The sequence below is a fragment of the Silene latifolia genome, chromosome 3 (genome assembly GCF_048544455.1).
Source record: "Silene latifolia isolate original U9 population chromosome 3, ASM4854445v1, whole genome shotgun sequence".
Classification (NCBI taxonomy): domain Eukaryota; kingdom Viridiplantae; phylum Streptophyta; class Magnoliopsida; order Caryophyllales; family Caryophyllaceae; genus Silene; species Silene latifolia.
This window is the reverse complement of record NC_133528.1, coordinates 142,994,948-143,018,764: the sequence shown is the minus strand read 5'-3', so window position 1 is coordinate 143,018,764 and position 23,817 is coordinate 142,994,948. Positions and strand designations below refer to the sequence as shown.

Sequence of the window (23,817 nt, the reverse complement as noted above, 5' to 3'; positions counted from 1 at the left end):
AGACAGAAGGAATCTCACAGTAATTGAGAAGTAACATGGTTTCTATAGTCAATAAGCACTTCTTGAGGCGATGTCGTTGCACTGTCTCTCAACTATGGAACTGCCAGCGAAGTAAGAAGATTGCTGATTATTTATTCTAAACTATTCAATTAACTGTTACATTATTCTGTATGTCTCCCTTTATGTCCTTCATGATCCTATATAATCGTTATACACGAGTAGGAATGACACCATACTGGCCTGTCGGTTGATGAACATATCATTACATTCTGGTGCACCTGTTGATCATACCGTGTTGAAGGCTGTATATTTCTATATGCATTCTTGCACCAATGTTCCCCATCACACTTTCGACAAATTTAAATCAGAGAACATAGAGTCATAGACCTAGCAACTGGGTTAATTATGGTTATTTTAAGTCAGGTAGTAGTTTTCCTGTCATTTAGGTATGAGTCAGCTCATTCCTTGTCGTGATTGTTAAGGATTTTATCATTAATAGTTAGATAAAACTCTGGTTCAGTGTCAAATTAGATCTTTTTTTAAAACTCCTTTTATCAGGTTAATATTGGGTTCAAAAAAGTTAGATCCAATTATGGTTCGGTCGAGTCAGTCTTGGTTTTTAAAAATCTTCAGGTTATTTGATTGTGTTATACTTTTGGACGGGGCTAGTTGTACCATACTACCATATTTAAGAGCCTCAGTTAGGCAGACTCCTTTAACTGTTTCTGATATGTTTTGCTTTTAAATGTCGGACTTGGCCATTTTTCTAATGAAAAATCCGCATATTCTGGCTTATAATGAGGTGTCTAAGTGTCATACCATGGTAATCATGTCCCAGTATTGAGTGTCGGACAAGGTTATGCAAGGGCATAAGATGAGTCGGAGTAACATAGCTAAGAGCAAAACATTGTTGTTTTTCCTTCTATGCATATAAACAATTCCATGCTGATTATAGAGAATTTACAATGTGAGCCTGCTGCTGCTTCAACTAGATGCCATTATACGTCTTCCGTAACATAGCCAAGAGCAACGCAATGTTTTTCTCTGAAGCCTCGAGGGTCTCTGGAGCATTCTGATATGGAAACTTTCGATGCAACTCACAAACTTCAACTTAGCTTCACAGAGCCTCAGCCTGGTAAAATTTGGCATGGTAAATTTGGAGATTACTTCTTACTACTACATTATTAATTAGAGTACAACTCAAGCTATAAAATACATTGAGTAGACTGACAGCATATATGGTTAATGCCGCAAGGTAATTATGATTAGCCGTGTGGCATTATAAGAGTACACGCAATTGCCAGTTATCTAGCTAACCCTCGTGTGATTTTGTCGAATGCCACGTTGTCATCATGATCCAAGAGCCAATATTCTAGGTGGGTGCCTCACTGTAGGAGACCATCCAATTACTTAACTTTCATTTCAAACAAATTGTCTCAGTTTCTATGGACAAATGGAATCCTGACAACTGGTTTAAGTTTTCGAGGTCAAAAGAAAGGCACCTTCACATGGATTGATTCTGATCCTTATCATCTGATGCCGCGTAGTCATTGTGTTGATCAGTTGACCGATAATCTAATGGAAGAACAAGGTTAAAAATTTAAATTACATACTTTCATTAGGGATGACGATAATGTTACCGCTGTCTGCCTGCAGTCCGGTGATGTTGAAACCTTGCAGACTTTAGGATCTCATTGATGAGAAAGTTCACTATTTTTATGTCTAAATTTTATCTTTGCCAAATGTTTAATGGATTTTTTAAGTCACATATGCAGTATATTTGGTTCGAAATGCTTGGAAAATTAGACATAGATATATAGGCAAAATTGTATTTTGTATTGATAATTTGTGTACAAGAACTATCATATTATATACAGTATGAATCTTTGGATCTAGTAACTAACAATGTTGAGAAGGGTGGCTCTAGTTTTAACAAGATATCTAAATAAGGATTCTAATGCTTCATCAACATCTTGGATTTCTGTCTCTAATTTCAAAATCTGACTTGTCAAATTCTCTATTTGCGATGAGCTAATTCCGCTTTTCTTCTGACAGATTAATGAGTTGAGACTTGCATCAACATCATCAAATGCGCTGCAGGTTGCTACTTGTTTGCTGTTGTTTTTGTTGATCAATTTTGCGACAACAGACCATCCACCTTTCTGAGAACCACTAATGTAGGAAACTAAGGACTTCAAAGTATCGGCTGTCATTGCCTGAACATCCTTTAGCAAGCTAACTGTGGCATGGGTCTCGTCTTTTAAATCAGTTGCTGGTTTGAGATTTTTCAGGCACTTCTTGATATCCTTCTTGACTGATCTCCTGGTGTTCAAGTACTCAGTTGCTTCGCTTGTGATGCTTAATTCACCACTGCACCTTCTACGGAGTGCTGACTGTACGTCTTTGAGGCTTTCCCTAGACTCCTGTAGTGCATCCCTAGATGCACTGCAAATGTCTAGGAGTCTTAGAGATCCATCCAGGACTTGATCGGCCCATTTGGAATCGTGTGTTTGGGATAGAGTTTGTTGATTAAGGGGTAGTTGAAGGAATTCATCGATAGAAGAGTATAAATCTGTAAGGCCGTTTAGACCGTTGCTTACGGATGGTGAAGAAGTAGATGTAGATTGGGATGATCTCAATCGGCTCAATCGCTCATCGAGCTGCTCTGCAACTGGGTGAGGCCTTGATGGTAAACTGATTGAACGAGCATGGTAGATTGCTGAAGAAGCCATTTATGATTGTTTTATTCGTTTAAGCTAAGTCAGGGAAGATGATTAATTTGCAATTGTAGTTGGTTTGATGACTTCTCTTCCTCGCAATGCCGTATTTATATAGAAGCAAGGTTAGACAGAAGGAATCTCAAAGTAACATGGTTTCTATAGTCAACAAGCACTTCTTTAGGCAATGTCTTTGCATTGTCTCTTAACTGTGGAACTGCCAGCGAAGTAAGTACATTGCTGATTATTTATTGTAACTATACAAATTAACTGTTACATTATTCTGTATGTCTCCCTTTTTGTCTTCCCTGATCCAAAATAAGCGTTATGCACGAGTGGAAATCGCACCCTACCGGCCTGTCGTTTGTTGATCATATGTTGATGCAGGCCCAGGCTGTACATTTCTAAATGCATTCTTGCAACAATGTTCACCAGCACAATTTCAACAAACTGAAAACAGTGAATATTGTTAGACGGATATTGTGCCTGATATTATGCACAATATCCTCTCCTTATTCTTTGCTATTTGTTACTGATTCTTAGCATTCAGTTTTAGTAACAAAATAATCTTGTTACTGTTTTTATGCTATTAGACTTTTGTATAAATTGGAAGAACGATTATCAATAAAACACAGATCAATTCTCCCTTCTTCTAATTCTTATCAAATATAGACCTAGCAAACAGGTAATATGGGTCAAGTCGGGCCATTTTTAGTATTTTATGCCTTTCGAGTTAGGTTTGATGATTTCTGTGTTTTTTTATGTCTATTTTTTGCATCTTATTATTGTGTTATTATTGGGTGAGTTCAGGTTGGTCATTTCATGTCGGGTGGTTAATACTTGTGTCATTTATGTGTCGCAATTGTTAGGTTTTTATCGTTTATTAGTTAGATAAACTGCAGCACAGTTTCAAATTACTCAATTCAATCGTATTAAGTCCGTTTTTGCACGAGGTTAGATGGGTTACTTTGTATCCAGTTAACATTGGGTTAAAAGAAGTAGATCCAACTCTGCTCCGGCTGGGTTAATCTGGGTTTTCAAAAATCTTTGGGTTTTTTTATTTGGTCCATTTCTGATCAGTGGGGCTAATTGTGCAATGTTTAAGAGCCCAAGTTACTAAGACTCGGACTTGGCCTTTTTACCTTACTAAAAATCCGCATATTTTGGTTTTAAAATGAGTGTCCAAGTCATATCTTGATACCCATGTTTGAGTATTGAGTGTCTGACACGGGTATTTGAGGGCATAAGTTGAGTCGGATTAACATAGCTTAGAGTAACACAATTTTTTCCTCCTGTAACAATTCCATATGATATTTGTAGGAGAATTCTGGACAGATTATGGTGCTGTTTGAACCAGAAGCAATTATACATCTTCTAAATTTTAAGATTAGTGTCTGGCTGTGTTCGTTAAGTACGTTACCGTCCTGAAATAATTTGAAAACTCTGTAAAGATGCGAAAAATATCGAGAGCCTTTGGAGCATTCTGATATGGAAACTTTTGATGCAACTCACTAACATGATTGTCCTAAACCATAGAAGCAGCTTCAGAGTTCAGAGAGCTTCAGCAACAGCCTGGTAAAATTTGATTATTTCTTACTCCGTACATTAATTAACTTTTATTTCAAGCAATGGTCAGATTATCCAACTAACCCCGTGTGATTTCATCGAATGCCAGGCTGCCATCATGATCCAAGAGCCAAGATTCTAGGTGGGTGCCTCACTGTAGGAAACCATCCAATTACTTAACTTTTATTTCAAGCAAATTGTCTCAGTTTCTATGAACAAATGGAATCCTTACAACTGGTTTAAATTTCCAAGTCAAAACAATGGCATCTTCACATGGATTGATTCTGATCCTTATCATCTTAAGCCGAGAAGTCATTGTGTCGATCAGTTTACTGATAATCTGATGGATGAATATGGTTATATTATTTTTACCTTCTGTCATTAGGGAAGTACATTCTGATCTCATTGCTGAGAAAGTTTACTCCTGTTAATTTTCTTCTTTGCCAGATGCTCAAACATTTATAAGTCATACTTGCAGTTAATTTTAATCCGAAGAGCACGGAGAATAAGACATCAAGATAGGCAAAATTGTATTTTGTATTGACAAATGATAACTTCTGTACAAGAACTATCATATACAGTATGAATCTCTACATCTAGTAACTAAAAATGTTGAGAAGAGTGGCTCTAGTTTTAACAAGATATCTAAATAAGGATTCTAATGCTTCATCGAGATCTTGGATTTCTGTCTCTAATTTCAAGATCTGACTTGTCAAATTCTCTATTTGCGATGAACTAATGCTGCTTTTCTTCTGACAGATCAGTGAGTTAAGAGCTGCATCAACAACATCAAATAAACTGCTGGTTGCTACGTCGTTGTTATTCTTGTTGATCAATTTTGCGACAACCGACCATCCACTTTTCTGTGAACCAGCTATGTAAGAAACCAAAGACTTCAAAGTATCGGCTGTCATTGCCTGAACGTCTTTTAGCAAGGTGACAGTAGCATTGGCCTCTTCTTTTAGTTCTGTTGTTGGTTTAAGATTTTTCTGCCACTTCTTGATAGCCTTCTTGACCGATCTTCTGGTGTTCAAGTATTTAGTAGCTTCGCTCGTGATGCTTAGCTCACCGCTGCACCTTCTACGGAGAGCTGACTGGACGTTTTGGAGGCTTTCCCTAGACTGGTGTAGTGCATCCCTAGATGCGCTGCAAATATCTAGGAGCCTTAGAGATCCATCTAAGACCTGGTCGATTGCATTTTGGTTGTGGGATAGGATTTGTTGATTAAGGGGTAGTTGAAGAAATTCATCGACAGGCGTGTATAAATCTGTAAGGTCATTTAGACTGTGGCTTACGGATGATGAAGTAGATGCAGATAGAGATGATCTCAATCTGGACAACTGCTCATCGAGTTGCTCAGCAACTGGGTGAGGCCTTGATGGTAAACTGATTGAACGAGCATGGTAAATTGTAGAAGAAGCCATTTTTAATTGTTTTTTTTTTTCCGTTAAAACGAAGGCAGAGAAGAAGATGAATATAAAAGTGTTGTTGGTTTGATGACTTCTCTTGCTTGTTTAGCCCTATTTATACCAAAGCAAAGAGTAGACAGAAAGAATATGACATTAATTGAAGCGTAACATGATTACTATTATTTATAAGCGCTTCCGTTGGAGATGTTTTAGGATTGTCTCCTACTGTGAAAACTGACAGCAAAGTATAAAATATGATACTCCTACTTGTTTTGTCTTCTGTAATCATGTAATTGCATGTTCATCTTGATCCAAAATAGGCGGTACGGATGTGTGGGGGAAGACACCCGTACCGGCCTGTCGTTTGATATACATATCATATGTTGTATTCTGTTTCACTTTTGATCGAATGGCATTGCAAACTTTTTATTATTCTATATTTATTCTTGCAGCAATGTTCACCAGCTGAATTTCGACAGGCTGAATTCGGAGCAACTAAACTAGGGAAATATTCAGGTCTCGTACAGGCGGGGAATTTCATACCCTTTTAGCAATCTCAGGTTCCAGTCTGTATTTAGTGTACGGGTCAGATCAGTCCAGTTGGTCATAAGCTAGGTCATTTCGGAAAACCCAGGACATTATGCGCCGTGTTTATCTAGGTTTCTGTCATTTATTTTTGCAGATTTTTTTTTGTAGTTTTAAGCTTGCTAGTCAGGTTATTTGAGATAGGGTCAAGTCCAGGAAACTTCAGGCCATCCGCCATCTACGGGTCCAATCAGGTCAAATAGGGTTTCAACCCGTTTTTGGTTTTATTTAGTTCATGACTGATACTTACAAGTTTGCATAAATTCTTGACTGTTTCAACTAGATGCCATTGCACTTCTTCTGCATATCATAGACTAAGGTCTGCATAAACTGACATACGAAGCTTCTACCTGACGATTAGCAAGTAGAGCTCTGGATATGTATAATATACTACGCGTAAACTGACAGCATGATCCTAAAATGCAGGTTGATGCTTGTAGGAGCTGGATTAACATAATTATGATTAACCGTGTGTCATTAGTAGAATACAATTATTATATTATCTTGTTAACCCTCTTGGTTTCGTCGTAGAGTCACAATAGGAGAGGGAGACCTTGCATTAACTAGGGTATGAGTCAGATCATTCCGTGTTGAATGTTATAGAGATTATTGAGAAAAGCTATTGTGGACAGTATTGAATGTCGGAGGGCATAAGATGAGTCGGAGTAATATAGCTAAGAGCAAAACATTGTTTTTCTCCTGCTATGCATATAAACAATTCCAAGTGACATTTTACGAGTATTTTGGACAGATTATGCTGGTTTCCTCACAGCAAAGTCTGTTTTATAGAGAAGCCACAATGTGAGCTTGCTGCTGTTTCAACTAGATGCCATTATACATCTTCCGTAACATAGCTAAGAGCAACTCAATGTTATTCTCTGAAGCCTCGAGGGTCTCTGGAGCATTCTGATATGAAAACTTAGGTACATGATTGTCCCGGAACCATTTAAGCAGATTCACAGAGCCTCAGCCTGGTAAAATTTGGCATGGTAAATTTGGAGATTACTTCTTACTACTATATTATTAAGTACAGTACAACTCAAGCTATAAAATACATTGAGTAGACTGACAGCATATATGGTTAATGCTGCAAGGTAATTATGATTAGCCGTGTGGCATTATAAGAGTACACGCAATGCTCAGATTATCTAGCTACCCCTCGTGTGATTTTGTCGAATGCCACATTGTCATCATGATCCAAGAGCCAATATTCTAGGTGGGTGCCTCACTCTAGGAGACCATCCAATTACTTAACTTTCATTTCAAACAAATTGTCTCAGTTTCTATGGACAAATGGAATCCTGACAACTGGTTTAAGTTTTCGAGGTCAAAAGAAAGGCACCTTCACATGGATTGATTCTGATCCTTATCATCTTAAGCCGCGTAGTCAATGTGTTGATCATTTGACCAATAATCTGATGGATGAATATGGCTAAATTATTTTTACCTTCTGGCTATAGGGAAGTACATTCTGATCTCATTGCTGAGAAAGTTTAGCCCTGTATACCTAGATTTTCTTCATTGCCAGATGTTCAAACATTTATTTAGTAATACTTGCAGTTAATATAATTTTGATCCGAAATGCAGGGAGATTAAGACAACAAGATAGGCAAAATTGTATTTTGTATTGATAATATCTGTACAATAACTATCATATACAGTATGAATCTCTGGATCTAATAACTAACAATGTTGAGAAGAGTGGCTCTAGTTTTAACAAGATGTCTAAATAAGGATTCTAATGCTTCATCAACATCTTGAATTTCTGTCTCTAATTTCAAAATCTGACTTGTCAAATTCTCTATTTGCGATGAACTAATGCCGCTTTTCTTCTGACAGATCAGTGAGTTAAGAGTTGCATCAACATCATCAAATAAACTGCTGGTTGCTACTTCGTTGTTATTCTTGTTGATCAATTTTGCGACAACTGACCATCCACTTTTCTGTGAACCAGCAATGTAAGACACTACGAACTTCAAAGTATCGGCTGTCATTGCCTGAACGTCTTTTAGCAAGGTGACAGTAGCATTGGCCTCTTCTTTTAGTTCAGTTGTTGGTTTAAGATTTTTCTGGCACTTCTTGATACCCTTCTTAACCGATCTGCTGGTGTTCAAGTATTTAGTAGCTTCGCTTGTGATGCTTAGCTCACCGCTGCACCTTCTACGGAGTGCTGACTGAACATCTTGAAGGAGTTCCCTAGATTGTTGTAGTGCGTCCCTAGACGAACTACAAATGTCTAGGAGCCTTAGAGATGCATCCAAGACCTGGTCGATTGCATTTTGGTTGTGGGATAGGGTTTGTTGATTAAGGGATAGCTGAAGAAATTCATCGACAGACGTGTATAAATCTGTAAGGTCGTTTAGACTGTGGCTTACGGATGATGAAGTAGATGTACATTGAGATGACCTCAAGCGGTTCAACTGCTCATCGAGTTGCTCAGCAACTGGGTGAGGCCTTGATGGTAAACTGATTGAACGAGCATGGTAAATTGTGGAAGAAGCCATTTTTAATTTTTAAAACAAAGGCAAAGAAGAAGAAGATGAATATACAAATGTAGTTGGTTTGATGACTTCTATTGCTTGTTTAGCCCTATTTATACGAAAGCAAAGAGTAGACAGAAAGAATATCACATTAATTGAAGAGTAACATGATTACTATTGTTTATAAGCGCTTCCGTAGGAGATGTTTTAGGACTGTCTCCTACTGTGAAAACTGACAGCCAAGTATATAATATGATACTCCTACTTGTCTTGTCTTCTATAATCATGTAATTGCATGTTCATCATCATCCAGAAAAGGCAGTACGGATGAGTTGGAAGGACTGTACCGGCCTGTCGTTTCAGATACATATCATATATTGTACTATTCTATATTCTGTTTCACTTGTTGATCGAATGGTGTTGCAAGCTTTTTATAATTCTATATTCATTCTTACAGGCTGAATACGGAGCAACTAAATGGAAATATTCAGATCTGGTACAGGCAGGGAATTTCATATCCTTTGAGCAATCTCAGGTTCCAGTCTGTATTCAGTGTGTTGTTTTTCGGTTTTGTGGCTATATCATGTACGGGTCGGATCAGTCCAGACATTCATTTATTTTTGTAGTTTTAAGCTTGCTAGTCGGATTATTTGAGATAGGGTCAAGTCGAGGAAACGTCAGGACATCTAGGGGTCCAATCAGGTCAAATTGGGTTTCAACCCGTTTTTGGTTTTATTTTGTTCATGACTGATACTTACAAGTTTCAGCTAGATGCCATTGCACTTCTTCTGCATATCATAGACTAAGCCCTAAGGTCTGCATAAACTGACATACGAAGCTTCTACCTGACGATTAGCAAGTAGAGCTCTGGATATGTATAATATACAGTACTACGCGTAAACTGACAGCATGATCCTAAAATGCAGGTTGATGCTTGTACGAGCTGGATTAACATAATTATGATTAACCGTGTGTCATTAGTAGAATACAATTATTATATTATCTTTTTAGCTCTCTTGGTTTCGTCGTAGAGTCACAATAGGAGAGGGAGGAGACCTTGCATTAACTAGACTTCATTTTGTCTCAGTTTCTGCAGACAAATGGAATCATGACAACTATTTTAACGTCTTAATAGTCGACTCGATGCTATTATTGCACGTGGATTGATTCTGATCATCATGGTCATCCTTATCATCATCTTGTTAAGACGCCTAAATTATCAGAGGAATACCAATGCATCATATAGACAATGGAGAAGAAGACATCAATATAGGCAAAATTGGTTTTGTATTTATAGTTTGTATCTATCAACTGTCATATACAGTAGGATTATCATGGATCTAGTAACTAAAGATGTTAAGAAGAGTTGCTCTAGTTTTAACAAGATTCCTAAACAAACACTCTAATGCTTCTTCGACATCTTGGATTTCTGTCTCTAATTTCAGTATCTGACTTCTCAACTCGTCCATTTGTGATGAGGAAATCCCGCTTTTCTTGTGACAGATCAGCGAGTTCAGAGTTGCATCAACATCGTCAAATACGTTGCTGGATTTTGATTCCTTGTTAGTATTCTTGCTGATTAATTTCGCGACAACTGACCATCCGCTTTTCTGTGAACCAGCAATGTAAGACACTAAGGACTGGAACGTATCAGCTGTCATTGCTTGAACATCTTTTAGCAAGCTGACTGTGGCATGGCTCTCGTCTTTTAGTTCAGTTGCTGGTTTGATATTTTTCAGGCACTTCTTCATGGCCTTCTTGACTGATCTCCTAGTGTTCAAGTATTCAATAGCTTCGCTCGTAATGGTTAAGTCGCCACTGCACCTTCTTCGAAGGGCTGACTGTACATCTTGAAGGCGATCCCTAGTCAATTGCAGTGCGTCCCTTGATGTGCTGCAAATGTCTAAAAGCCTTAGGGATCCATCTAAGATCTGATCGACCCATTTTGTATTTTGGGTTTGGGATAGGGATTGTTGATTAAGCGGTAGTTGAAGGAATTCATCGACAGAGGAATACAAATCTTCTAGATCATTTAAGCCGTGGTTTACGGATGATGAAGTAGATGTAGATTGAGATGACCTCAATCTGGACAACTGCTCATCGAGTTGCTCTGCAACTGGGTGAGGCCTTGATGGTAAACTGATTGAACGAACGTGGTAAATTGTTGAAGAAGCCATTTTTAATTATTTTATTTTTGTTGGCAAAGAAGAAGATGAATATACAAGTGTTGTTTGTTTGATGACTTCCCTTCCTTGTTCAACCCTATTTATACAGCAAAGCAGGAGTAGACAGAGTAACATGATTACTATTTGTTTATTACCGTTTTCTTCGGAAATGTTCTTGGGTTGTCTCCTCCACTGCAAACTGCCAGCCAAGTAAAATATGATTCTTGATTTGTCTCTTTAAACATGTAAGTGCATGCTCATCATGATCCTTAAAAGGCGGTATGCATGAGTGGGAATGACACCTTACCGGCCTGTCTGTCATTTGATGAACACAACATTGTTGAACAAATGGTGTTGCAGGCTGTACATTTCTATATTCATTTTTGCAGCAATGTTCTCCAGCACAACTCCGACAGGCTGAAGTTCGGAGCAAGAAGACTAGGGAAAGGTTGAGGTCGGGCACAGGCCGGCATTTCTAGAATCTCAATCCCCTTGGGTAATTTCAGGTTCAATTCTGTTTCTAGTGTGTTATTATTCCGTTTTCCCTCCTGGTAAAGTCGGGACACTTTTCATCGTGTTTTACTAGGATACCGGTATTTATTTTGTAGTAAAATGAAGCTTCCACTAGATATAAAATGCTATGCTTAAACTGACAGCATGATCCTAAAATGCAGGTTGATGCTTATACCTGGATTAACATAATTAATAGAATTATTATTATATTATCGTGCTAACCCTCATGGTTTCGAGCAGAGTCACAATAGGAGAGGGAGACCATCAATTAACTAGACTTCCATTTCAAACACTGTCCGAGATTTTACAGACAATTGGAATCATGACAACTCATTTACAATTTCAAAGTTGATCAGATGCTATTTTCACGTGGATTGATTCTGATCGTCATAGCCATCATCATCATCATCATTATCATGGTAATACGCGTAAATTATCAGTGATGAGCATCAATGCAACTATCATATACTGTATTCAGGTCCTATGATATCATTGCTGAGAAATTTTACTCTGTTATGCCTAGATTTTTTTTTTGTTGCTTGCCAGGAGTTAGTGAATTTGTTGAAGTCAAATTTGTATCGGATTCGATTCAAAATCAATAGAGAAGAAGACATCAATGTAGTCAAAATTGGATTTGTATTAATAATCATATACAGTAGGAATACTTTGTACATTTAGTAACTAAAGATGTTGAGAAGAGTTGCTCTAGTTTTAACAAGATGCCTGAACAAGCACTCTAATGCTTCATCAAAATCTTGGATTTCTGACTCTAATTCTGAAATCTGATATGTCAAATTCTCAGTTTGTGACGAACTAATTCCGCTTTTCTTCTGACAGATCAGTGAGTTAAGAGTTGCATCAACATCATCGAATTCATTACTGGTTGCTAGTTCTTTGTTGTTATTCTTGTTGATCAATTTGGAGACAACAGACCATCCACTTTTCTGTGAACCAACAATGTAAGACACCAAGGACTTCAAGGTATCAGCTGTGACAGCTTGAACATCTTTAAGCATGTTGACAGTAGCATGGGCCTCGTCTTTCTGCTCGGATCCTGATTTATGATTTTTCAGGCACTTCTTGAGTGCCTTCTTGACTGATCTCCTGGTGTTCGAGTATTCAATAGCTTCGCTTGTGATGGTTAACTCGCCACTGCATCTTCTTCGAAGAGCTGACTGTACATCCTGGAGACGTTCTCTAGACAGTTGCAATGCGTCCCTAGCTGCGCTGCAAATGTCTAGGAGTCTTAGAGATCCATCCAAGACTTGGTCGACCCATTTTGCATTTTGGGTGTGGAATAATATTTGTTGATTAAGTGGTAGTTGAAGGAATTCATCAACCGAAGAATATAAATTTGTAAGGTTATCTAAACTGTGGCTTACGGATGAAGAAGTTGATGTTGATTGAGATGATCTCAATCTGGTTAACTGCTCATCGAGCTGTTCAACAACCGGATGAGGCCTTGATGGTAAACTGATGGATCGAGCATGGTAAATTGTTGAAGAAGCCATTTTTAATTGTTTTATTTTTGTTGGGACAAAGGGAAAGAAGAAGATGAATATACAAGAGTAGTCAATTTGATGAGTTCTCTTCCTCGCGAAACCTTATTTATATGAAAGCCAAGAGTAGACAGAAGGAATCTGACATAATGTTAGGGGTAACATGATTAGTGTTGTTTAAACGCGCTTCCTTAGGCAATGTTTTTCATTGTCTCCTGCTCAGCAAACTGCCAGCCTAGTATAATTTGATTCAAATTTGGCGCTATATTACACGTAATTGTATGTCCCCCCCACGTCCCTCATGATCCAAATTTGGCGCTATGCACGAGTGGGAATGACACCATACCCGGCTTGTCGTCTGATGAACATAGCTTTATATTCTAGTGCACCTGCTGAACAAATGGTATAGCAACATCTATATTTCTATGTGAATTCTTGCACACAATGTTTACAAGCACAATTCCAAGACACTGAAATCCGAGCAACTTGACTTGTCAAACTGGTTATTTGGATCGTGTTAGTTTTACTCTGGCTGTTTCAGATGTTCTATGATACTCAGGCATTTTGAGCTAAGGATTTGTTTCGAGTGTGTTATTTTTCAGTCATTTTGGGAAAAAAAAGTTGGGTCATTTAGGGTTAAAATTTGCAGCATATGGTTTAGAGTGTGATTTCGGGTACTGATCAGGTTTGTTTTGGTCCGGACTTGTTATTTTACGTGTTGGACTTTTTAAGCAGTGATCTTAGTCTTTTGTCATTAGTAATCTGATATGGAGCTTTTTGATGCAGCTCATCGAGGTCGACTGAAGTGTATGATTGTCCCCCAAACCATGCCAAGAGACAGAGACTCGAAACAGCTTCGGTGAACATCAGCTTAGATCAAACAGCTTCGGTGAACAAGCTCTCTGTATTGCAATAAGTGGGGTAAGGTTACGTACACTCGGCTCCTTCCTAACCCTGCAATTTGCCGGAGCCAATGAGTAAAGGGTAATGTTGAGCTGTTGATGTTCATGTTGCATTAAGTACAGCTCTGGCTGTAAAATACAACAAGTATACTGACAGATTGATGCCTTCTTGGTAATCATGATTAACCGTGTGGCCGTGATTAGATTTCTGACTAACCTCGTGTGGTTTTGACATCGATCGTCTTCTTTAACAATTCAGCTATAACTACTCATTTGGACCACCACTAACTTCTGCACCAATAACTTCCATGATGCTTCTAAAATGCAAGTTGATGCTTCTGCACGGATGAACATAATGACGATTAACCGTGTTTCGTTAATATAAAATTAGTAATGATGAGATTATCTGGTTAGCCCTCGTTTGGTTTTGTCATCTTCTCCATTAATAATTCACCTGCATCTACTTAATTATGTGGAATGTGGACCACTAATTACTTCTGATCTAATATCTTCCATGAGAGATGCTTGCTGGAACATGCATGGTGGTCCAATCCACCATAATGAATAGTATAAGATATATTATCGTCTTCTACGTAATTATGATCAACCGTGTAATGTTAATATAATAATTACTGTTCCGGGCGTAATTCCAGAGCAAGTATAGTTACCACCCGTGGCTTGTTGAATGATGTCTTGAGTTGGATTCTCCCTTGGTCTTAATCATTCCTCTCGGCCTCTCCTGCAACAATGAACGAACTGAGGGCTTGGCTTTGAGCCAAGCGTACCCACTCCGACGCCCAAGTCAGTAAACTTAGATGTATAAGTTGTATGCTAATTGGTTAGGTATATATTGTAGAGAGATAAGGAAGATTATACCAGATGAATAGTGTATTTAGGTTAAGTTGTATATTTCTGGATCGGGATCCTTTCCTCAATGAAGGTTGAGGAGTATTTATAGACTTCACCTTTTGTCACGTAGTGGCCAAGTGGCCAAGTGGCCAGCAGGTGGAAAGACTGATCTACCCCTCGGCCGAGGGACCTATGGCAGGCCGGCGGGCCTGGTTGACCCACCGCCGAGGGGTCTTGGATGTGAGTACGCGGGTATGTGTCCCGGCTGGCAGGTTGCCATGCCGAGACCCAGGCTTGACCGGCCGATGGGCTGCATCGGCTAGGCTGTCTAAGTCGTTGACTTGCTGTGGATATCTTTGACCTTGCTCAATATGTTGACTTGGTCAGCGGTGCAGAATATGCCCCATCAATTTGCCCCCAGCGTAGTCTATGCCGTGGTATGGGCTTCGATGTACGTCTGAGCGTATATTCTGCGCAAGTAGTTTGTAGAAAATTTTCTGCATCGGCTTCTTCTTCGGCGGCTTCTTTTGCCTCTGCCTGGTCTTTCTTAGGCCGTACCATATCCCCCCTCCACATGGATGTGTATTGGGCATCCGATGTGGATAAGAAAGGGACGCTGGCCGAGACCGGGGTTGAGACTGCCGGTTATTTTTGATTGCCCCCGGCCGGCGGTGTCTGGCTTGGTCGATCATGTGGCCGGCGGAGAGCAGATGCTTGGGAATTTGTTGAGGAAGGTGAATAGGCGGAGAGATTTGAATAGGCGTGTTGAAGACGTTTGGTCACTGTTGCATTGATTGACACAACTGTTGCAACGATTGACATCCCGTGGTTGCATGTCCGACACGTGTCTGCACACTGATTGGTTGACGCTTCATGGGCTGTTTGCTGATTGGTCCTGCTTCATGGGCTTTTCCCTATAAATAGGGTAATTGCTCCGAAAAATTGGCCACCAATTTCATTCTCCAAAATTTTTCTTCCCTAAACTTTCAAGGGCTTGTCTTCTAACATTCAGAGTTGTTATTCCGGCGAGTGTTTTTCTTCAAGGTAAACAAACAAACTTCTTCTTTTTATTTTGTTAAATAATTGTTGCTATTATGTCTGCTACTGGCGCCGGGACTAGTACTTCTGCGCCGGAGGATTCCCCGTTGCGTCTTGATGGGGAGGAGATACTAGACGCCATTCCGATAAGGTTTGGGGGCCCTAGGTCTCCTTCTCCCGTAGTCGATCCACTGGAGGGACGGGAGGATGAGGGTGAGGATGCTGATGAGGATGAGGGGACCCCTTCCGATGGTGGGAGGTCGTCTGTCCCGGATCATGGCGAGCCCCCGCACGACTGGTCTTGAACGTGGTTGGTTCCATAAGTTCGGCAGTTGTTCCGGCGAGACATTTTTCGGAGGCCATTTCTCGTTCGGTGAGGGGTATAAGATCGTTATTCCTAAAGAGGGTCAGGCGGTCTGTTGCCCTCCACCGGGTCACACCGGCGTTTACATCGGCATCCGGAGTATGGGCTGCGGTTTCCTCTCGAATAAATACGTCGTGGCATTATCGAGCTATGAACGTCGCGGTGGCCCAACTACATCCGCCGCCATGAGGACGATAGTTGGCTTTGTGTGGCTTTGTCTCTTTAGGGGGGAGATCCCGACAGTCAACTTATTCCGCCGACTCCACAGTCTTCGACCGTCAATTGCCGGTAAAGTGGGGTGGTACAGCGTACAGACGGAGCCAGGCTATGTCTCCGTGAACAAGCTTACTTCCTGTAAAGACTGGCAACGGCGGTGGGTTTATGTCCAAGTGCCGGAGGATTACCCATTGCCCCGGTCTTTCCAGCCCCCATTTTTGCGGTGTGAGAACCGGGAAGAGTATGAGGAGTGTACCTCCCGGGGTAAGGTGAAAATGGACGCTTCGAAGGTTCCTCTTACTGAGGATGAGGAGCGGGCGATGCAGCTGTTCGATGCTGAGAAGGGATGGCTGCCCCCGACTCAGATTATTCTTCAAGATGAGCTGCTCTGTCACGTCGGCCTCATACCGGCCCTCAGCCAGGGTGAGTAGGGTCGGTGTGAGGCCCATTTTTGCCTGTTATGCTCCTGTTTTTTAGAGCTATGCTCTATTCCTGTCGTGTAATTCTTGTTTGGTTTTCTTTTTGCAGACCGGTTTGGCCAGGATCTGTCCGAGAGTACCTTGAAGAGGTTAGGCCTTGACAAGGAAGGGAAGGTCGTTGTGCAGCATCCTACGGCTGAATTGCGCGATCGCAGACCGTCCCCCAACGAGCTCATGGATAAGCAGTTGAAAGGGGTGGATCCGGTGGCGGCCCAGGCAAGGGTTCTCGGAGGCGTGCCAAAGAGAACGAAAAAGGCTGCGACCAGGTCGACGGCGGCGTCTGTGCCTGCTCCCTCTTCGACCCCAGTGGTTCAGAGGGAACCTGTGGAGGTCGTTGATATTACCGGGGGGTCGGTGACCATTGCTAAGGAGCCACCGCTTGCTTCTACCGTTGTCGGGGAGAAGAGGAAAGAGCCACCGTCTCCTTCCGTTGTTGCCGGGGAGAAAACCGATCCATCCGGCCCTCGAACAAAAAGGGCCCAAACTGGTACGGATCTAACTTGTGGTTCGGATTTAGCTGGTTCGCTGGACATCCCAGACGACCGGCTTTCTGATGTGTCAATGCAAGGTGACATGGATGCTTTGTGCAAATTTTTTGCAGATCCTCCCTCGGCGTCCGTCGTTCTTATTGAACGGCAATCAGGGAAGCAGCCCGAGAGGGCTATCGAGAAGGCGGGTGACGGAAATGTCATTGTTGACTCCTCCGCTCAGAAGATCTCTGCCTCCGAGCTTGTGGCGGAGGGTGTGAAAATGTATAAGAGGCTGGCGAAGTGGACCCAACAAGCCGGCTCCTATATCGCGGAGCAGGAGAAAACCATGGCCCAAGTCGTGTGCGCCGATGGCGAAGCTTAAACTTGACCTCTCCGCCGCAAAGGGGGAAGCCGCGAAGTTTAAATCGGATCTCTTTTACGCCAAGAAGCGCGTGGAGGAGGTTGAGACGCTGCTGGGGGCTGAGAGGGCCAAAGTTGAGGAAGCTGATGGCGCGACTGCCAAGATGATGGAGGAGCGGGATAGGTACAAGGGTGCTTATGACGCCGTGGTTGCCAAGAGGGATCAGTGGAAGGATCTGTTCGACAACCAAAGCGGAGGCGCTCGGGACGCGCAGGCTGCCGTCGCCCAAAAGGAGAAAGACATTGCAATGCTTCAAGATGAGCTTCTCCCCAAAATGTGCGCTCAATTCCGGGACCAGGCCGAGGAGGCGACCAGGGAGGCAATAAGGAAGCTCGTCCCCGAGGGCTCTTTCCCGTGGGAGAAATTTGAGCAGCTTTTGGACGAGATGGCTGAGGCTGCGGAGGCGGAGAAGGCGGAGGCGGCAAAGGCGGCTCATATTGCCGAGGCCAAGGCGGTCTATGATGCCAAGGTGAAGGAGGGTGACGCGCTAAAGGCACTTGAGAATGTCGAGCCCTCCTCTCGAGCCGCCCACCGAGATCGCCTAGCTGGCGATGGAGGACAACAACGAACAGCATAGGGAGACGGGCGGTCGTCACCAGACTCACCTGGCGTTTCGGATAGCTTTAGCTGTTCGGGGGCCAATTATTGAGCCTTCTCTCCCTGCCATCTTTTGGCGCTTCAAATCCCCAAGTCTGTAACCTTTTGTTTTTTTGTTTCCTTGCTTTTTGTAAAGCTTTGGTAGGTAGAGTTAAGGCTGTCCTTATGGGGACGGCCGTCGTCTGTACTCTCCTTGCACTTATTTTCAGTAAAGTTTTATCTTTTGGTCCTTGGCTTTGGCCGGGACTTTGATCATCATTCTTCACTTGTCTCTTTGCGTTATTTAATTGAGTGTCTTCGTTTTACCGTCGGCATGGCCGAGGCAGTTAGAATGCACATCTCAACTGTGTTAACGTCTTTAGCATTTCTTCTAGCATACCGGTCATTGTGTCCCCGTCGCTCTCGGCTAAGGGCGAGGTAATCGGGGTTATGGCTCGATAGCGCGTATCGGTCATTGTGTCCCCGTCGCTCTCGGCTAGGGCCGAGGTAATCGGGGTTATGGCTCGATAGCATTCGTAACTGTAGGCATATTGACCGCCGGGCTTGCGTCTCAACTGCACTGAGTATACGTTTCTTCTAGCATACCGGTCGTTGTGTCCCCGTCGCTCTCGGCTAAGGCCGAGGTAATCGGGGTTATGGCTCGATAGCATTCGTAACTGTAGGCATATTGACCGCCGGGCTTGCGTCTCAACTGCGCTGAGTATACGTTTCTTCTTCGAGTGGCTGACCGGTAGCAACTTATGGAGGGGACAAGCACTTTGATGGAAAATTTGGGTGATTCTTCATTTGTTATGATTACGCATTGGGGTGTCCACAATGGGCTTGGACACCTCCGCCGCTATACAAAGTACTTTCTTAAGTTGTCGGTGTTCCAATGACTCATCAAAGGCACGCCCTCCATGTCCGTCAGCCGATATGTACCCGGCCTCATCTCTTCGACCACTTTGTAGGGACCTTCCCAGTTGGCCGTCAGCTTACCGTGAATGTTTCCCTTGTTAGTGGCAGCCGACTTTCTTAGGACTAGGTCTCCCACCCTTAGGTCCCTCTTGTGGACTCTTCGGTTGTAGGCTCTTTTCATCCGGTTTTGATATACTGCCAAGTTGAGGCGTGCTGTATCTCGGCTTTCTTCGACTAGGTCTAAGGAAGCTCTCGTGCCTTCCTCGTTTTCAATCAAGTTAAAGGTAGCCGTTCAATGTTGGCACCGTTGCTTCAATTGCGGGGATCGCCGGAACCGTAGACTAGGTGGAAAGAGGTGTACCCGTTGCTTCTTTCTCCGTGGTTCGAAGGGACCATAGGACGCCGGGTAGTTCATCGGCCCACCTTCCCTTAAGGTCTTCGACTGTCTTCTTCAAACCGTTGAGGATCGTTTTGTTGGCCGCCTCCGCCTGTCCGTCCGTTGCTGTGGGTGGCGGACGGAGGAGTATGCAAACTTGATACCAAGCTCTTCTAACCAATTCATTATCGTGTCACTCCGAACTCTCGGCCGTGGTCAAATACTATAACTTGGGGTAATCCGAAACGAGTTATAACATTTTCCCAGTTACCTTTCGACGGCCGCCGTGGGTCTTCGCCGATCGCTTTGCTACGGACTTCAACCCATTTGGTGAAGTAATCAACAACGACGATCGGAACTTCCTTCCTCCGGAGGCTGTTGGGAATGGCCCTAGCATGTCCATCCCCCACTGTGCGAAGGGAAGAGGGCTAAGCACCGGTTGTAGGTCCCTGGAGGGAGCGTGTATTACCGGGGCATGCATCTGACAGTTCGTGCACTTCTTGGTCTTTGTTCTGGAATCTTGAAGCATGGTGGGCCAGAAGTAGCCGGCTCGTAGAGCTTTGTGGGCTAGCGTTCTTGCCCCCATGTGGTGTCCACAGATGCCTTCGTGAATCTCTGTCGATGCTCGGCTCTGCGTCGGTTGGACCGACACACTTCAAAAGTGGTCTTATTACGGACCTTCTCCGTACGTTCTCCTTCGAACACTAAGTACCTGGCGGCGATCCGTTTCATTTTGGCCGAGGGATTGCGGCCCTCCCAGTAATTCACCCGTAAGTTTGTATTTCATTATCGGAGTCATCCACGTTGTCTCGGCCTCTACGTTGCCCACCATGCCGTCGGTCTCAGTGATGCTCTTCGCATTCCGGATATCTACCAGCACGGTTCGGCTGACGTTCTTGATGGTTGAGCTGGCAAGTTTGGAGAGAGCGTCGGCCCGGTTGTTCTCGGATCTGGGAACGCATTGGATTTGGAAAGACTTCAATTTCGCTATGTCGGCCTTTACCCTTTCTAGGTACCTTACCATTCCGTCGTCCCGAGCCTCAAACTCCCCTCGATTTGGTTAGTAACCAACGGTGAGTCTCTTTAACACAATGTGCTCTCCTCCGTGCCCCTAGCTAGCTCGACCCCGGTTATCACCGCCTCGTATTCGGATTCGTTGTTCGAGGCCGAGAAGGTGAATTTCAAGGCGTACTCGAAATCGTCCCCGTTTGGGCTGATGATGAGGATGCCGGCTCCTGAGCTGTTCGTCGTGGAGGAGCCGTCGGTGTAGACCTCCCATACGCCTGGGTTTGGCTCTTCTTGATACGTGCATTCGGCCAGGAAATCTGCAAGTGCTTGCCCCTTTATCGAAGGTCTTGGTTTGTACTGAATGCCGAAGCCGGAGAGTTCCACTGCCCACTTGATGAGCCTGCCGGATTGTTCGAATTTTTCCAAAGCTTTCTCTAACGGCTGATCGGTTAGGACCGTCACGGGGTGCGCGTCGAAGTAGGGTTTTAACTTCCTTGTGGCAACGACGACGGCGAAGGCTGCTTTTTCGATTAGTGGGTAATTTCTCTCGGCGGGCAACAGCGTATGGCTGACAAAGTAGATTGGGTGTTGCTGCTTGTCTTCTTCCCTGATGATCACTGCACTGACCGTGGCCGAGGTAACTGCTATGTATAGGTATAGCGTCTCCCCCAGCATCGGCCTGGACAGAGTTGGGAGAGTCTGAAGATGAGCTTTCAGTTGTTTGAAAGCCGTGCTCTGTTCCTCCCCCCAGCTGAAGTCTTTATTCCCTTTCAACACTTTGAAGAATGGGGTGCTCTTGTCGGCTGACCGAGAGATGAAACGGGCGAGAGCCGCCATTCTTCCTGGTCAAAGATCATAACCTCTTTTCGATTCCTTGGCTCCGGCAGTCTAGGATTTCTTGGATTTTGTCCGGATTTGCATCGATGCCTCCGCACCGACAAGTACTCCGAGGAATTTTCCCCGCCGGACCCCGTTGCATTTCATTGGGTTGAGCTTCATCTTGTATTTCCTTAGTGAACAAAATGTTTCGTGTAAATTGGCCAGGTGCTCGCTGTCGGACTTGCTTTTCACAATAGCATCGTCGACGTAGGCCTCAATGTTTCGCCCTTTTTGATTTTGGAACACTTTGTCCACCAGCCTTGTATACGTTGCGCCGGCGTTTTTCAGACCGAACGTCATCATTTTGTACATGTATGTGCCGTTAGCGGTGATAAATGCGCATTTAGGCATGTCTTCCTCAGCCATAAAAACCTGGTGATATCCCGAGAAGGCGTCTAGCAGGCTCAGCATGGTGTAGCCTGCCGTGGCATCGATTAAGCTGTCTATCCGTGCGCGGGGTAACAATCTTTGGGGCATGCTTTATTAAGTTGGGTAAAGTCTACACACATTCTCCATGCCCCCGATGACTTCTTTACCATCACAACATTGGCTAACCACTCCGGGTAGGTGCAAGGCATAATAAAGCCCGCCGTAAGTAGTTTGTCTACCTCGGTTTTGATGGCCTCGTCTTTCTCGGCTGAGGAGTTCCTCATTCTTTGCTTGACAGGGCGAGCGGTGGGGAGTACGTTCAGCTTGTGAATAATCACCTCCCGGTTCAGACCCGGCATCTCGGCCGCTGAGTAGGCGAAGACGTCTTTGTTTTTCCTTAGCGAGTCCAGGAGTTTGGCTCAAATTTTGGTTCCAGGTTGGCACCGACGGTTACGGTGCGGCACGGTCAATCTCCACCTCTTCGGTCTCTGCTCCTTCGACCGTGCTAATGGTTCGGTCGTGCTCGGGCCTGGGAGTGTGCTGTATCTGGAAGGATTTTAATTTTGAAGCGCCGGCTCTCACCCTCTCTAGATACCTCGTCGTCCTATAGTCCCGAGCCTTGTACTCTCCTTTGATCTGGTTGGTCAATAAGAGCGAATTTGTTTTTACCACGACGTGTTACGCCCCTGGCGGTTAAGCTAGCCCGACTCGGTTATCATTGCCTCATACTTGCATTCGTTGTTTGAGGTCGAGGAGGTGAGCTCCAAAGCGTGCTCAAACACATCTCCGTTCGGGCTAATGATAACGATGCTGGCTTTCGAGCTATCCGTCGTGGAAGGGCCGTTAGTGTGTATCTCCCATACGCCGGGTTCCTTCTCGTTCTTTGAGGCGAGCTTATGCGCTTCCCCCCGGTCCGAGACGTATATCAACGTCAAGGCCCGGATGGAAATTACGGCGTCGGTCTCACTCAAAGTGACCCGGCCTATGAGCACGTTGTGGGCTGATGCGACGTCGATGACTATGAATTCAGACATAACGTTCCTGGCTGCAGTTCCCTCGCCGAACCTCACCGGCAGTCTGACCGACCCCAGGGGTACCAGGCCGACCCCCAGAAAAGTCAGACGGCGGGTTGGTGCGAGGGCTCAAATCTTCGATTCTCAGACCGAGGCTAAGAAAGCATTCTCTGTACATAATGTTTGTGTAGGCGCCTGTGTCAATCAGGCACCTCTTCACCAAGTGGTTGGCTATGTCTAGGTGGACCGTAAGTGGGTCGCTGTGAAGAGCGACGACTCTCTCGTAGTCTTTCTTCCCAATGGTCATATCGGGGATGTTGGAAGCGGGAGTGGCTGTGTTGGGCACAAAGTCGATGGTCTGGCACGGTTCATTCAGGTGTCGTTTGTGCCCATGAGTGGACCCACCATTCCCGTTGCCCTCGATGATAGCATGGATTACTCCTATCCGTTCGAAGACGGATTTGCTGTTTGACCCGTCGGCATTCGGTTTCTGGCCTTTGGCAACATATTTGTCGAGGCTCCCCTTCCGGATCAGCTCTTCAATGGCGTCCTTCAGATGTCGGCAGTCGTTGGTTAAGTGTCCGGTGTGGCCGTGGTACTCACGATCGGCTCGTGTCACCGTCACTCCTCGGCCTAGGGGGCCTTTCCCACTTCTGGCCTTCGCCCTTGCTCGGAGCGAATACCTCGGCGGCCGACATGACTAGGGGGGTGTGATCGTTGTACCGTTTTTGTAGTACGCTCCCGAACTCCCCGGCGGCGTCGAGTCCCGTCTCTGGCGGTTTGTCGACCGTTGCCCTATTGTTGTCACGGCGTCTCTCATCCAGGTTGTCCTCCCGGCGGCTTTTCTTTTCTGAGTGCTCGGGCTCGTTGGGGCCTAACCACGTCTTGTGATAGTCTTCTACTTTGATGGCCTGGTCGGCCATTTTCCTGGCGGCGTCCAAGCCCAGGCCTCCGCACTTGATGAGTTCATTTTTTAAATCTCCCCTTGGGAGGCCCTTCATCAGC

General features: G+C 43.9%; 5 protein-coding genes across 5 annotated transcripts; all 5 read right to left on the bottom strand.

Moving 5' to 3' along the window:
- Positions 1–988: 988 nt before the first annotated feature.
- On the bottom strand, positions 989–2,732 carry LOC141649853 (uncharacterized). Its single transcript, XM_074458525.1, has 2 exons — positions 1,905–2,732; positions 989–1,084 (listed from the first exon to the last, which is right to left on the bottom strand). The coding sequence occupies exons 1-2, from the start codon at positions 2,730–2,732 to the stop codon at positions 989–991; spliced, it is 924 nt and encodes a 307-aa protein (XP_074314626.1).
- Positions 2,733–4,879: 2,147 nt separating this feature from the next.
- Positions 4,880–6,090, bottom strand: LOC141649852 (uncharacterized). The gene has a single exon (XM_074458524.1). The coding sequence runs from the start codon at positions 5,705–5,707 to the stop codon at positions 4,880–4,882; it is 828 nt and encodes a 275-aa protein (XP_074314625.1). The 5' UTR covers positions 5,708–6,090.
- A 1,863-nt stretch (positions 6,091–7,953) lies between these two features.
- LOC141649851 (uncharacterized) lies at positions 7,954–8,781 on the bottom strand. The gene has a single exon (XM_074458522.1). It carries the CDS (start codon positions 8,779–8,781, stop codon positions 7,954–7,956), a length of 828 nt encoding a protein of 275 aa, XP_074314623.1.
- A 1,316-nt stretch (positions 8,782–10,097) lies between these two features.
- LOC141649850 (uncharacterized) lies at positions 10,098–10,934 on the bottom strand. Its single transcript, XM_074458521.1, has one exon. It carries the CDS (start codon positions 10,932–10,934, stop codon positions 10,098–10,100), a length of 837 nt encoding a protein of 278 aa, XP_074314622.1.
- Positions 10,935–12,109: 1,175 nt separating this feature from the next.
- On the bottom strand, positions 12,110–12,946 carry LOC141649849 (uncharacterized). The gene has a single exon (XM_074458520.1). The coding sequence runs from the start codon at positions 12,944–12,946 to the stop codon at positions 12,110–12,112; it is 837 nt and encodes a 278-aa protein (XP_074314621.1).
- Between the last annotated feature and the right edge of the window lie 10,871 nt (positions 12,947–23,817).